The sequence below is a fragment of the Clarias gariepinus genome, chromosome 24, assembly GCF_024256425.1.
Source record: "Clarias gariepinus isolate MV-2021 ecotype Netherlands chromosome 24, CGAR_prim_01v2, whole genome shotgun sequence".
Taxonomy (NCBI): domain Eukaryota; kingdom Metazoa; phylum Chordata; class Actinopteri; order Siluriformes; family Clariidae; genus Clarias; species Clarias gariepinus.
This window is the reverse complement of record NC_071123.1, coordinates 15776586-15792673: the sequence shown is the minus strand read 5'-3', so window position 1 is coordinate 15792673 and position 16088 is coordinate 15776586. Positions and strand designations below refer to the sequence as shown.

The 16088-nt window shown below is 38.0% G+C and overlaps 1 protein-coding gene across 1 annotated transcript; it reads left to right on the top strand.

Annotated features, from left to right (window-relative positions):
• The first annotated feature begins 3502 nt into the window (after positions 1–3502).
• tmem248 (transmembrane protein 248) lies at positions 3503–14247 on the top strand. Its single transcript, XM_053485518.1, has 7 exons — positions 3503–3754; positions 5852–6010; positions 7302–7587; positions 7945–8095; positions 10367–10550; positions 10826–10969; positions 11412–14247. The coding sequence occupies exons 1-7, from the start codon at positions 3752–3754 to the stop codon at positions 11430–11432; spliced, it is 948 nt and encodes a 315-aa protein (XP_053341493.1). The 5' UTR covers positions 3503–3751; the 3' UTR covers positions 11433–14247.
• Positions 14248–16088: the final 1841 nt, after the last annotated feature.

Genomic DNA, 16088 nt, shown 5'->3' with positions numbered 1-16088 from the left:
TATAGAGCATTATTATATTATATACTTATATGGACATAAAGGACACATTGGTCTAGTGGGTATTGTTGCCATCACACAGTTCCAGGGTGACCAGTTTGTTTCTGAGGTCAGGTTTCTATCAGTGCCGAGTTTCACATGTTCTCCTCCTCTTACTCTTTTTCCCAAATGGGGTCAGTAGGTAAGTGTGGATAGCATGGTCTCCTGCAAAAGTTTGTGTTCCAGGATGGGTTAACACAGTATCCAGTGCAACCCAGATAAAGTTAAAACTATCACTGAGGTAAATAATTTTGGGTGGATAGACAGGATACCCATTTTGGGGCATTGGGGTGGTTTTTGGCAGGATTTTCTTTTTTGCTTTGGACTGGATACTAGCTGGTTGAATAGATCATTGTGGCTCTTGGACTGATTTTTTGTTGACTGTTGGGCTGTAGCAAATGTGTTAGTTTTAATGCTGGTTTTATAAGACATTTGGTCTGGACCCATATTTACTAAGCATCTCTGAATCACTCCTAGGAATCATGCCGAAAGTTAGTTTAGGACTGAAAATATTACATCAAAGAAGAACATGAAAGTTATTCATGAAGTTTCCCATTTTTAGCTTCACTGAACTGCTCATAGGAAAGCGTGAGACATCACTATTTAAGAAAATGGGGAGCGTGGAGAAGGAGTGGGAGATAGACGTTGGTACAATGTGATGTTAAAGTGCTGAAATGAAATCTCAAAAATGAGAATTAAAATTCAAATAACTTCAAGACATTCTATTTTTTAATCAGAAAAAAAGTCTGCACATCAGTATTTGGGGCCAAAATTGTTTCATTCTTGGGTGTACCGAGCCATGATGCCACACTCGTCATGGAGCTAGAGGAACAGTGGTGTAAGTTCCTAATTCTACCAATAAACATTTATAGAGACAAAACTTGGCTTACAAAATTATAATTTAACGCCCAACCCTTTTCCAGAAGGCTTGCCAAGCCCATCCTTGGTCAAATGTCCGAGTGGAGGATTCACTGCCAAATACCCAACCGTTCTAATGATGAGTAAATAAAGATGGATCAACTAAAACAGGAGGAAATAAAATGCAGATGAATGTGTTGAAATTGCAAGAGGAATATTACACTCTGAAACAAAGAAATCTTAAACAACATTTTTACGTAAGCCTGCAGTTTGTGAATGTTGAAACAAATATGTGTGTGTGTGTGTATACATGCACAGTACCAGTCAAAATTTGAACCTAAGTTTGGATTTTTTTCTACATTCTAGAAAAATACAGGATTTCAAAACTATGAAATAACACATATGGCATTAGGTAATTAAGTACCAACAACAACAGCCACAATTAGTTTTTATTTTAAGACATGAAGGTCAGCTGATCTGGAATAATTCTTGCAAGAAGGGTATTTTGTCCAGTGCATTTGCAATACCAATCAAGCACGTAATGAAACTGACATTCATGAAGACCATCCCAGGAAAGTAAGATAAAAAATTACCTCTGAAGAGAAGTTCATTTTAAGTTACCAGCCTCAAAAATCACCAGTCAACAGCGCCTTAGATTGGAGCCGTTATCAAGGCTTTACAAATCATAAGTAGCAGACACAACACAATATCAACTGTACAAAAAAGATTATTGCATATTTTGGATGCCTTTAGCATTCAGAAACAATGGACAATGTTACAGTGAGGCAAAGATTATAATGTATGTGCCAAGGATGACGCCAACAACTCTGGAGAAACCAGCAATGCAGCTTGTTTTTTGTTTATTTAATTGTGAGTGATGGGGAAATATATGAATCTGTGCATGAACTGTGTTGCCCTAAAAGCAACTAAAGTTTGATTTATTATTGTAGAAATTGTCAGCTGTGACAAACCCATGATTTGATGATTTAAAAAAAAAAGACAGCAAATGAAATGTTGATGGACCAGTTTCATACCAAAATGATATATTTTAAGAACCTCATTGTTACCAAAAGTCGTTTTTTATGATTTGTGGGGACAATTTTCTGTCTTCTTTGGGGCAGGATTTGTGGGGACGCTAAGCTGATGCTGTTTAATAGTAATTTACTGTTGTCTGTGTTGATAGTCTATGTTTGTAGGAAAACAAAGCTGTTTAGGTCTATATTTCTGTGCTTATTTTAGGTCTAGAGAGACACCAAGCTACTATTGACTAGTTGACTGTTCGTGAGTTGACTTTAGGTCTGGGGTTATGGGGACACTTTTTATCCGTTGACTTTAGGTGTAGGGTTTATGGGATATTAATCTCCTTTACATTTACATTTAGGCATTTGGCAGAAGCTGGTTAGCACTGTCACCTTGTACCTCCCAGGTCTGTGTCCATGATGTTTGCATGTTCTTCCCATGTTTGGTGGGTTTCCTTTGGCTACTCCGGTTTCCTCCCACACTCTAAAGACACGTAGATTAGGCTAACTGGGGTTGCCAAATTGCCAGTATTTGTGTGTGTGAGAACTCTGTGATAGATTTGCAGCCAGGGTGTACCCCACATCATGGCCTAAGTCACCTGGGATAGGTTCTAGCGCCCCCGCAAGCCCTTTACACAGTACAGACGATAAGTGAGAGTGTAAATTAAATTGCTGTTGCTGTCTGTATTTACTTTAGGTTGAGGTTTGTAGGGGTGGTTTAGTACAGACATTTAACTTTTTTTTATTTACCAGTAGGCTGGTTTTTTGGTAACCTTAGGTAGGGACACTTTTCTGTTATTTAAGAGTTATTTGCTGTTGTCTGTGTTAATAGTCTGCACTCTGCTAAAAACAAACCTGTTTTTATTAGTTTGCCATTTTCTGTGCTGGATTTAAACAGACTAAGCTCATTTTAATGTAGAGTGTGCGGTTGTCTGTGTTGACTTTAGTTAGAGGTTTGTAAGGTCTCCGGACCTGTCTGACCCATCCTGGTGCCCCGCTTCTGGCTGAAGATCTCGTCACATGGATGCCCCGTGTGTCTCTCTGGGATGCGTCTGGTGTCTGGGAATGATTCTCTCTACCTAGAAAATGGTTCTGGCCTTGACTGGTGTTGGCAACTGTTTCTCTGGGGACTTGACAGTTCGATAGTCCCCGATGACTGGAACTTCTTACAAGTCTACCTGGGTCTTCAATAACTACCTGGACTCCATATTAACATCAATTAACATCAGCTATTATAGCTGAACTGCCTCCCACCCTACACACTGTATAAATGCAGATCATTTACTGCTTTTTGTTTCACCCAAATGAGGATGGGTTCCCTGTTGAGTCTGGTTCCTCTCAAGGTTTCTTCCTCTTACCATCTCAGGGAGTTTTTCCTTGCCACTGTCGCCCTCGGCTTGCTCACCAGGGACAAACTGACCATTTTGATTCATACAAATTCACATTTCATACAAACCTAAATAATTCTTTTGACTATGTAAAGCTGCTTTGCGGCAATGAAAATTGCTAAAAGCGCTATACAAATAAAATTGAATTGAATTGAATTAAGGCCCTCTGGGGTGGGTTTTGTCAGACTTGGCAACCTTTCAGGGAAGAACGCTCTGTCGTAGTTCGAGGGCTAGGCTAGCTGTCTGGAGCATTTGAGATGTTTATGTACTGTGTTATAAATCAAGAGGGAATTCGCTTCGAACTTTCTAGATCTCAAGGGGAAGCTAAATAATGGGAAGGAGCGCGAGCTGCTCATGTACCTGTCCCGCTTGTGCATCTGAAGAGGATCTGAAGTTAGCCTGTTAGCCTGCGCGCGACCCTCCTGCAGCTGTATAAATACCGACCCCAAAATGGTGAGTGGGCGCTTCCGAGGAAACACGGCTAGCTGGAAACCTTAAGTCCTTGTTAAATTTGCAGCTTTTCTTATTTTACACTTTAACTTTAACTGTTTGAACCTGTTCGAAGGAATTTTCTCAGTATTTATGCGTTTAAAGCTAGGTAGCGTCAGTACAAACAGGTCTTGATGTTAGCATGCGGCTAATCCTGCATAACAGCCCAGGTTTGAATGTAAAGCCAGTGAATAGGTTTATTTGAACAAAACTGAGGTATGTTAAACGCGTCGTGTTGTTTTACATGTAAGTTAGATATTAAAAACACAACTGGCGATCAAAGTGATTAGCTGCGTAGGTGCCTGTCATGCTGTGTGTGTGTTGATGCAGCTGGCCGAGCTCTGAGCACTTTCTAGACTGATTGCTCAATATCTCTTGGATTAAAGCGTAATAAACCATCAAACAAATTGCAAACAGATTATTATCATTATTATATAAATGTTTTGTTTTTTTGCTCAGTTTGTATTATTCTACCTGAGTTTACAAGAAATTAAATCACAATTATGTCAAACAGATTTAAAGTATCATCTAAAGTTGGCCCTGAAATAAAAATCTGTTTTCGAGCTTTCCATGATCGTTCCTTAGTGTAATTGATGCTAACACATTATGTAATATATAATGGATTTCTGAAAAAATATTAGATATATTAGGGTTTTAATTCAATAGATTTCATTTCTTTTTATTTTTTTGACAACTCATCCTGTACTAGTCATGTGTTCATCCAATGAAATGCTATGGGCGGGGCTTGCGGTTACAGTGCCTGCACACTAACAGTTTGTTTGTGAGTTTCTGGCTCTGCGCTATCACCTACGCTGTTTTTTTTTTTCTCCTGCAACCGTTTTAAAGTAAATTTAGTTTGAGCGAGTTATGTATCAAGATTCTTTATCGAGCAGCCTTAAACCAACTTTAAATTCCTAAATCCTGGAAAGTTTTCTTCACAATGACGGCACCTCCAACACAAATGCCAATGCTCTAAAATCCCAAAGCATGCCGTCATCTTGGAAACGGTCCTCCCTAAAGTCAACAGGCTTGGTGAGAAATCCTGCACAAGGGTGAAAAAAACAGCTCTTGCTTAACTCTACCTTGATGTCCATGTTTACGTCCGTTTTCAGGTTTGTTTAGTTTTCTTAGGGGGTGTGGAATATTTGGAAAGCTATTATTCGGGGAAATAGGTCAACACATCATCGCTGTTCCAGGAAAAAAAATTAATAAACATGCCTTCCTATTTTACCAGAGGATGAGATGTGCACTCAGATTTTAAAAAAGTATGCTGTATCTTGAGAATGTGTTATCACTGATTAAAATGAAGCAGATTTTGGGGTCAACTGTTCTCGCTCCCGGGGTCCTAATGTAAAAACGTCCATAATGTCTGTCGTTTGTGAATCTGGAGCCCATTACAGGAACACTGAAAACAAGACAGCCACCAGATTTTCATATTTTTTCATTCCGTAATCTATTTGATCGTATTTTGATCAGTAAGTTTTTTGTTTATTGTTTTGCTCAGAATGTATTTCCTTTTAATATTATGAGTTCAAAAATGCTACTTAACATGTAATTATTGTAGTAAGCAGATTTTTTTCACCACATCAGAACTGTAAATACAAGCGTGATAACGTGCATCGTGCATTTTATGACTGATGAACAATGACTAAATTACATGTGCAGCAAGGCTAGAGTCAAAGCCATGCAAATGAGCACTGGAAACCTGTTATTTTTGGCATGACTGATGTTTGAAAGCCCTGGGAATAACGTGTCAGGAGTCTTTTCCCTATGCAAACTAAACTGCATTAGTCCGGCAACCAGCAGCATATTTTCTATTTTTTTCCTTATCTTTTTTTTCAGTTAATAATTGGTAGAGTGTTTGTGACAAGAAGGAAGTGTGGATCACTTTGCATAGAGCCACATCACACAACACAATGGCTAATAATTTTCCAAAGACATCAACCATGCATGTTTTCTTTTTTACATACTATCAAGTAAAGCATTGATTAACTAAAAGGTTGTTGTGTCATGTTGTCTAAATGTTTAGTTTTCAACTGGCCCGTTTTCTTTTGTGTGCAGGTGTTCTTGTTAAACCCTCTGGAGAATCTAAAGACCTACATAAGTAGCCGTCCACCACTGGTCATATTTATGGTCAGTGTAAGCGCTGTGGCTATAACATTCCTAACGGTGGGATATTTTTTCAAGATCAAGGAAATTAAATCGCCTGAAATGACTGAGGTAGGAGGTCATTGTTTTAAAAAAATAATAATATAAAAAAAAAATTTAAGCAAACTTTGGAGTCCCAGTTTGCAAGTGTCATAAATGTGGATTTGAACAAAAGTATCCAATTGTTTGTAATCCTAATAGCATGTTTCCGGTAAATTCCCCAAAATTTGGATCCATTAACTTATCCCACTCATTCACTTATTTTCTATACCGCTTTATCCTATATTCAGGGTCGCGGGGACCTGGAGCCTATCCCAGAAGACTTAGGGCACAAGGCAGGGTACACCCTGGACAGGGTGCCAATCCATCGCAGGCCACTAAAGTTATCTTTCTATCAGATTTATCTGCCTAATGCGTTATTTTCCTGGTACATCATAAATAGCTAGGTAATGTCATATTGTAGTTAGTGAAGCTGAAGATTATCATTTAGTCCATGTTTAACGCCTAGGGTTCCAGCATTTTCAGTGCTTGGGCCCCTAAAATCAAATACAACCAGACTCTAGTGCAGTTGATCATTTCAGCTGAAAAAAAAAACTGTGGACAGACTAAAGCTAGCAGTATAGAAGGGACTTTCTGAGCTCTTAAGCAGTATACAGTATGGCTAGAGTTGTGTACAACGCTTTCACAAGGCTATGACTGGGATTAGTTTTCTGTTGATGAATTCTGACGCATTCTGCAACCACTTGGTGCACAAATTATGTCCCTTTTACCTTAGAGCTGGGGTAGGTAGGTTCGGTCCTAGAGAGCCGCAATCCTGCAGAGTTTTTTTTTTTTTTTTTTAAGTTTATTTTTTAGGGTTGGAGCTGAAATCTGCTCTCTAGGACCAAACTTTTACTCATTGCACATAAACACATGCATTCATATTTGCACACTCCCCAGACATTTCTATTTATACCCTATTTCATCTCCACACTAAAGTTTATATATATATATATATATATATACAAAATTTTTTTTTTTTTCTGTATCAAATTTTATTTGTCACATACACAGTCATACACAGTACGATATGCAGTGAAATGCTTGAAACCTAGCTGTATTTGTACAGCTAGGTTTTTCTTATAATTTATATTTGGTTTTATCCTCCATAGCTGCTTTTTATATGTTTAATTTCTTATTTTATTTTGTATTTATTTTCTATTAATAGTCTTTTTAAGGTCATGAGTGGTCGTTTAAGCATTTCACTGCATATGACTGTGTGCCTACCCTTCCTTAGAGCAGTTGGGAAATGGAGCGATGTTTATATCAGTAGTCGTTGAATATTTTGATATATTAAATAACCAGTGATTCTGACACTCTTTAGGACTGGAATACATTTCTGTTACGTTTTAACGAGCTGGACTTCTGCATCTCGGAAAACGAGACCCTTAAGCACGGCCTGAATGAGTCGACGACACCAGAAAGCACAGTGACGAGCAGCCAATCACGGACCAGCACTCAAGCCCCGTTGCTGTTGGAGGATCCAGGTCTTATTAACATCTCCGTGACTATCACGCTCACCCTGGATCCTTTAAAACCATTTGGTGGTTACTCGCGCAACATCACCCACCTGTACTCGACTGTGATGGGCCATCAGGTTGGCCTGGCTGGTGAGTTTCTAACACTTTTTTTAAGCATGTTGTTATCTTGAAGATTAGAATGAACCTGCTGCTATGCCAAGGGTGTTGACCTTTTACAGGTCATGTTATTGTAGATAATGGAAATATCCCAACACCCTTGATAATACTTTTATGAACAACTACACCCACGGCCATTGTTTACACCACAAAAGCCTTCTTACAGTTACAAACGCATTGCACCATAGTATCATGACATCTTTTGTTCTTCATCCAAATGCAGACCAGCTACAACACCACTCCAAGATAAATTCTGCCAATATGGAGCTCCTGCTTCTAATGTCTTCTAATAAGCATGTTTTTGTGTGTTTGTGGTTCCCTGTTTTTTAGGCAGGGAAGCTCACGAAGAGATGAACATTACTTTCACTCTGCCTGCGTCCTGGAACTCGGATGACTGCGTTCTACACGGACGCTGCGAGCAGGTGGTCTTCAGCACCTGCATGACCATCACCGCAGCCAGTAACGTCTTCCCGGTTACAGTGTAAGTTCCTGTTTGATGCTGCCATGCTGTAAGTAGACGGACATCGCCAAGCTTTTTTTTTTTCTTTTTTGGTATCACTGCCTTCAAATATTGACACAAGTTTAAAGTGTTGATTTAGTGATGTCTTGTCAGTCAGGTGTGCATTGAATAGCCAAAGCTCTTTACCATCATCGTGTCAACATCCAGGTCTAAATTAAACAAAAAGAAGATAATAGGCTTTGTTATGGTAAGGTGGATCCTTTAAATATGGTAGGGATAAAGAAGGATAAACATACAGCTGTGAAGGAAAACATTTGCATATTTATATTGTACCACAGTACTGATCAGTTCTCAGAGCTGATTCTTCAAGATGTGTTGATTTTAATATTAATTAATGCTATAACTACTTCCTAGATTTAGGTCAATCTTTATCATTCTTGTGGTAACAACTAATTTATAGAGACCCGTATGGCAGATTAAAGAAATTGTTATTTAACAAATAACTTCATACACAAATAGGAATCAGTGATGCGGTGTAGTTTCTGTCAGGAAGCTTTTTTTAAGCGTTTATGAAAGGAGCCTCCCAGTATCGGTCTAAGTTCTGTAACTGCAGTTATAAACTCATGTTTGTACTCCCACCACCATGCTTCACAGTTTTCAAGTCAAGTGGTCTTTCATTATGATTCCAACCACATACAGTTCAGTACACAGTGAAACAAAACAACGTTTATCTAGGACCAATGTGCTACAGTACATACAACAAAAATTACCAAAACTAACTAGCTAACTAGGACGCCTAATAAGCTGACTACCTAAGACATGACTAATTATCACCATACATTAACAAGAACTATCCAAAACTTCTTATTATATTATTATATAATATCTTTTTTATATATGTTTTTGTTTGTTTGCGCCCCTTTTTTGGGTTTCACACATTGTCCTTCTACATAGGGATTAATGCATGATTAATCACCCAAAAAAAAATCATGATCTTGATTCATACATACAAGCGTTTTCATTTCTGAATCACACTGTATTCATATGTTCACTTATTTACTCGACAACCAGATCCTGTATCAGTCAAACTTATTAACTGCCCAGTTTCATACAAAACACTTCATTCACTAGTCAGGCCATAAATCAGCAAATGATTTAGTCATAAAACTCTTTATCACTCCTCTCATCTCTTTTCCTCGTTTACGGTGTTCTGCTGTCTCTCATGTGACAGGTAACACGGAGGCGGACCTGAACAGACAGTTAACTTTGCGGAGTTGGAGCGGTGTGCCATTATTTTTGTGCCAAAACTGTGTTTTGGGTTAAAATTTTATTTTTGCTTAAACTGTCTGCGGCGTCAAACCGTTTATACTTTCACATCATCGCATGTCTTAGTTTATATCATTATTTTTTTCAATGTCTCACGCGTAAACGCAAAAACGCAAAAATATTTAAAACTGTCTGATCAGAGACTGTAACTGCATGTACAGTTCTAATTGGAAAAAAAATAATGTATTAGTTAGACCTGACGTGTTAATTCTAGCTGTTACACAGAGACACTAAGAACAGAGGGAAAGCTACAGAGAATGATACTAAAATTACAACAATAAATATACTGTGAACTATGCACTTCATTTTAAACTCCGGCTTACCTTACACTTTAAAAATAATACTGATATAAACTAATGCATGTAATAGTAACGTAGTTGGCCGAGTGTCCAAAACAATATTTTGGAATATTTGTTGTTTTTACGTAGTTTAAAAGTTAAAGTATGGTGACATAGTGGTAATCACGGTCACCTTGCACGTCCAGGGTTAAGGGTTTGAGTCCTGCCCTGGGTCTGTGTCTATGGAGTTTGCATGTTCTCAGCATGTTCTCTTTTTAGTTAAGTGCGAATAATGTCGTCAGTTGATAAAACTGAGAATCGTGGTCCAAGTTCCCATGCAGAAAACTTGTCTCACATCATAGTGAGAATCGTGCAGGCCTACTTGTACTTGTACATCTAGGTGGTTGTTATGAAACTTAAGGATTTTGTTAATGATAAGCTCTCATTGAGTACTCCTTATAGGATACGCACTTGTCTGAGTGCTTGGTTTTTCACATCGAAGTAATCATTCAGTGAAATGCTTAGAGAAGTTGAGTAAGAAGAGAAATTTGTGATCTCTTAATCAATACACTACACCAAGGTGTTCATAAACCGATACTATTGTGCCTCCACACTTGAATGCAAAATAAGAATCTATAAATATGCCGTTCAAGTTATCCATCCAACCATCCATCATTTCGTCCTCCAGGCAGCCACCTCACTGTGTTCCTGAGACGTACAGCAACGCAACATCCTGGTATAAGATCTTCACCACAGCACGGGACTCAGACACCAAATACACCCAGGACTACAATCCTTTCTGGTGTTACAAAGGTGCCATTGGAAAGGTGTATCACACCCTGAACCCTAAACTCACGGTCATTGTACCAGAAGTGAGTCAGCGTTTTTTTTCTCTATCCACTTTCCATAAATGGGTCTCGGTTCTGGTTTAATTATTGTTTACAGACTTTCCAGAGAAAGCACCGCTCTGAAGAACCACGTAATAGGATTTCAACAAATTACTCTAATGCCATGGGGTTATAATAGACTTTAGACAATTTGTCTGATTAACTTAACCGGCTTGAGTTTCTTTTCACAGTATTACCAAGCACTGAAATTCCTTTCTTTTTCTTTTTTTTTGTATTTGTATTTTGTTTTTCTTCTCTAGGATGACCGCTCTCTCATCAACCTTCACCTAATGCACACCAGTTACTTCCTGTTTGTGATGGTAATTACAATGTTCTGCTATGCAGTCATTAAGGGTAGACCCGGCAAAGTAAGACAGAGCAACCCGGATTTCTGTCCAGAAAAGGTAGGATGGGCTTGTCTGAGCTTCGCACCGGTCATCTGTCAATTATTCTAGCGTCACTCGCTTTTATGCACATTTAGCAATTTGTGTGTTTTGGGTTTTTATTTTCCCACAGACATAGCTTAGAGCGAATTGTGTGCTCTACATGATCTAAGGCTTGTAATAAACTGATTAAAATTGTGTATAATCTGTAGTTTTTAGGGGTAAAGCAGGTCTCTTTTGCTTTCCATCACAGGAAAGACTTCATGATGGATGATCACGATGTACTGCTATTAGGGAGAGAAAAAAATCTATTTTTGCATGGTTCACAGTAACACTGCTTCACAATGGGCTGCTTTCCCACCTGGTTGTTGATTATTTTTCTATAACTGCACACTCTTGTGGTGTGTGATTTTAAATATTATGAATATTACAGAATTTCACTTTCTTACCCTCTGCTTTTCAGGTGGCCTTGTCAGAAGGATAAGAATGATCAGAGGTGAATATAGGGACTGAACCTGTTCAGCATCAGACTTGAGAATATGGAACAAAAAAACAACAAACAACAAAACAAAACTTGTCACCCTTTGAACCCAAAAGGAAGGTGACAACAAACTGTGATGCGAATATCTGCAATGTTGGGTCACTCCAACCAAAGACTTTCAAGTGCCTGTGTCTACTGTGTAAATGCTTGTAGGACCCTTATTTTTAAGTACAGAAGCACTTTGCCTATACCCTCCCCCCCCCCATGTGCCACAAATGTGAGAAATAGAGCGACAGCACTTATCGTTCAAACCTCATGTTTGTTTGTTTTTTCTTCTTTTCAGCACCTTTTTTGTTGCTCACACACAATACTTATATGCTTGCTTATTTTGATGATTTTTTTTTTTAAGCTGAAATGTCTGATAAATTAGTGTCTAGAGAATGGCCTGAAAAGCCATCAAATTGCTATGTGATTTATTTATTAGTTTTTTTTTAAAACACGTTTAAAGTGTGTATAAATGATATATCCAGATGCCAGTAGGTGCAAGAGTTACTTAATAACGGAGAAAGACTGCAAGACCAGAGAGACAGACGGCTCATCTTTTTTTTTGGGGGGGGGGATTTGACCGAACGATGCTCACTAAAATGGAAACAGCCGCTGTTCATGGATCTTTTCGATTGTGACTGATTCATCATGTCCCCGTAGATTTTTCACGTACAGGTAGAAGGAATGACTGAATGTACAGCGCTCGAGAAAATCTACATTCTTAGTTAAAATGTGATGTAAAAGAAAATTACTTCATTTGATCACACGCTATCTCTTACCTCAAATTTGTTTTATTTTATTCAGAAACAAAACATTTTTCATTCATTCCTGTTGTCAGTTTTGCATTACGTGTCCTCTTCGTCCTTAATGTTGTCTAATTAAACATATAAAATAAGATAATTCTTCAACTCACAGTCCACTTTGCGTTCACATTCGACAGTGCAATAATTTAATCATCTTTTTAGATACAGGACATATAACATGTATGGTGATTTCTGCAGCTTTTAACTCTGATTTTCTCATCACCTTCTCTCACAGTAGATTGCCTTAATGTGCTTTTCTTTTTCCTCAATCCTGTGTTAATTTTCATTGTCTTTACAGAGCGCCATTGTCAGCGAAAACCCAACAACAAGGGTGGCAAAGCTGATAACACAACAACAAATTGTGAACATATCAGCACTTATTGTGCTGAGGAAATAAGTAAGGGAAAAATCTGAACCGGGAAAGAACCTACAGATGTGTTTAATTTTAATCGTAGGCGTTCATATTGTATACATTTTTTTCCATAATATTTGCTAGATTGGAAAACGATTTTAAAAAGCCCAAATTTATCTTCTTAATCATGATATGCATACTTTGTAATGTATCATGTAAGGAATCGTTTTAAGTTTACACAGAAGAGTTTCTGATCTCGACATTACTGTGGACTAGGAGTGTTCAAGTCAAACCAGGACTTTTAAGAATAACAGAACACAATTATGAGAGTAAAAACTCGTAACAAACAAAAAATAATTTAAAAAAATCTACTAAATAAACCCCTGCCACACTAATGCACAATAGTGCTTGGAATCCATCCAGGTAAAAAGATTTGATTGAGCCATAATTGGACTACCTGCTTCACATCTTAAACGCTGGCCTCCCAGGAACTCCTTTAATAACCAAAACATGGGGAAATGGTGTGGAGTGAGGTCAGGACTGTACAGGGAATGTGCAATAACTCTCACTCAAGTTCCTATAATGTGCCAGTGGTGTTTTAAGGTGATTGTGTGCAGCAGTTCCAAAGTTCCAGTTCTTTGGAACTGTTATCAATCAGTTACAAGTTATCCATCAATTTTTCTTCCCCCCTCCAAGGTTCAGGGATTCCACTCACTGAATGTTCATGGGAACAACTGTGAGCTGAGAGTCGCCTCGTCCGGGATCGTCATTCACGGACGTATTGTCTTCTTTACAGTATTTGCACCATTTAGATGTTTTACTGCAGCTAAATGCCACTTTCTTTTAAGTCCTGGTTTGACTTGAACCCCCTTCATATATTTGCTCATCCAGGAAAAACACCCATGTTTGTTTCGTATCATTCTAGCCATTCGCCAACATGTGCTGTCGAAACCACTAACGTGCCTTTGCACTAATCATTCATGTAAATAGCACGTCCATTTAAAACACAATTTAACTTTGCAACATTTTGGTAAATTGTCTTCATAAATAAGTAGCAGGTGTGTTTTTTTTTCCATTCCCTGAAACACCAGTTAAGCAGTTTAGTTCTGATTGATTAAGCTAGACTACAGATGTGTTTCTGAAAAGCAATACTTCATATTCAAGGTGTATCACTTTGTGTTGCTTATGTAAATCCATTACTTATAAAGAAAATGTGAAAATGTTTTTTTTTTAATTATTATTATTATTTGAATCATTTTAATGCTAATGTTGTTTTGGGAGACCTGCAGGAAACAAACTGGATCAAATTATAAAGATTTTGTTGGATATATTCTTAAAGTAATGGAAATGTAGTATTTTTATGTTTTTTTTTTTTTGGATCATATTGATCTGTCCCCTCTGTCTCTTTTTAACAAAATGTGTTCATGACACAGTTCTCTTAATTTCAGTTCTATCTATCTGCCATGGCGATCCTTTCACGTGTCTTAATGCATGATTGTAAATGTCCTACCTGCTGAACAGTCCCTTAGAAGACAATGCCATTGTTTCTGTGCTGTTTGTAAATGACTCTAGGCCCATGCTTCGCTAAATAAAAATCAACCAGAGAATCGAGTGCTTACCACATGTCTTAATTGTGGTTCTGTTATGTTTTCATAATATTTGAGAAAAGCACAGGCCTTGTCAGATTCTGATTTTCGCTATTCCTGTTATGGAACTAGTGGCCTCTTCTGTTATTTAAGATTAAAACCACTCACAAAGATTTGTCCATTTGAGGAACAACAAGGGGTCTTCGTTTGCCTCGAATCCGAGGACTGACTTTGTGTGGCAGGAGTGGTGTGTTGGAGAGTGCACTACATGGCCATTGGGGTGGAACTAATTAGATTTTTGATCAGTGATGAAATCACTGGCTGCTCATGTCTGTCTAGTTAAAGAAGAAGAGAAGAGCTCTTGAGCTTTTAGTGGAAATGAAAATGTAGCCACAACATTCTTTAGTAATTTATTTTGTGGGATTATTTGCGGTGAGGTTGAGGTGTTTGGGGACTCCTTGTGCACCTGAGACACCCTTAGCATCACTGCAAACAATAACATGTCTAGACTTACAAATTGCCTTGGAACAGATGGGCTACAGTTATAACAATATGACTAAAACCACACCAGTGGTAGGTTTATCTAATCTAATATGCCAGATGTTTATAACAAATGTTTCTAATACACCTTATATTTTTTACTATTACACTTACTTTACATGATAAAATTAAACCAACATGTTTGATGTTCCACAGCTTGATACACAACTTCCTTTACTGCAGCTAAACCTATGCACAAAGCGTGATCCATGAATATAAAATAGGGAAAGGTTGAAGTGAAATATCCAGAGTATCCTGCACAGAGCCATAACCTGCTCAATATACCTTTGGAATGAATTTGAACATCACCTGATTTAACATTATGGCCTGATCTCACTAACTCTCATGTGGCTGCTTTCACGAATTCCACCGGCAAGCCATGCTCCAAAATGTTTTTTTTTTACTATGTATTGTAGTTTATCATTACTTTAGTCAATTACAAGGTCCAAGATAGAGAACCTACCATAAAAAATAAATCAATTAATTGAGTAACTTGTATATATTGTAAATATATGCATTTTAATATTTGTTTTCATACATTCATTTCATATAATTGAAAAGTTCATCTCAGAAAATTAGAATTTCACTTTCTAACTTTCTAAAAATTTCTAACACAGAAATGTTGGACTACTGGAAAGTGTGAACGTGTACAGCACTCAATACTTGGTCGGGGCTCCCTTTGCATGAATTAATGCAGCAATACCACAAAAAGGAATGGACTGTTGCTCAGTGGGCCCAAGTCCTCTTTTCAGTAGAAGGTATATTTTGCATTTCATTCATTTGCATTACAGTCAGTAGTGGTTTGGAGAGCCATGTCATCTGCTGGTGCTGGTCCCCTATGTTTTATCAGCTCCGAGGTCAGTGCAGCTGTCCACCAGGAAGTTTTAGAGCACTTCATGCTTCCCTGTGCTGACAAGCCTTATGGAGATGCTGATGTAATTTTTCCAGCAAGACTAGGCACCTGCTCACACTGTCAAAGGTACTAATACCTCGTTTAAGGACCATCGTATCCCTTCAGCTCTTCTGCGCTGTCGGATCTGGTATATCTTCCTCTACTATTCTCTATGAGGTTTAGGTTGGCCAGCAAACTCGCCCGACCTAAACCTCATAGAGAATAGAAGAGGAAGATACACCAGATCCGACAGCGCAGAAGAGCTGAAGGCCGCTATCAGAGCAACCTGGGCTTCCAGAACACCTCAGCAGTGCCACAGACTGATCACCTCCATGCCACGATGCATTGATGCAGTAATTCACGCCAAAAATTATTTCGTTCATACTTTAACATTACTAAAAATTACTAAAAATCTTATATTTATATACATAATATAAGCCA

Bases quoted from the DNA above. Each gene is read 5' to 3' on its own strand.
- tmem248 (XM_053485518.1), top strand. The intron at 8,096-10,366 runs GTAAGTTCCTGT...TTCGTCCTCCAG, and splicing joins AACGTCTTCCCGGTTACAGT to GCAGCCACCTCACTGTGTTC. The intron at 10,970-11,411 runs GTAGGATGGGCT...TCTGCTTTTCAG, and splicing joins CGGATTTCTGTCCAGAAAAG to GTGGCCTTGTCAGAAGGATA.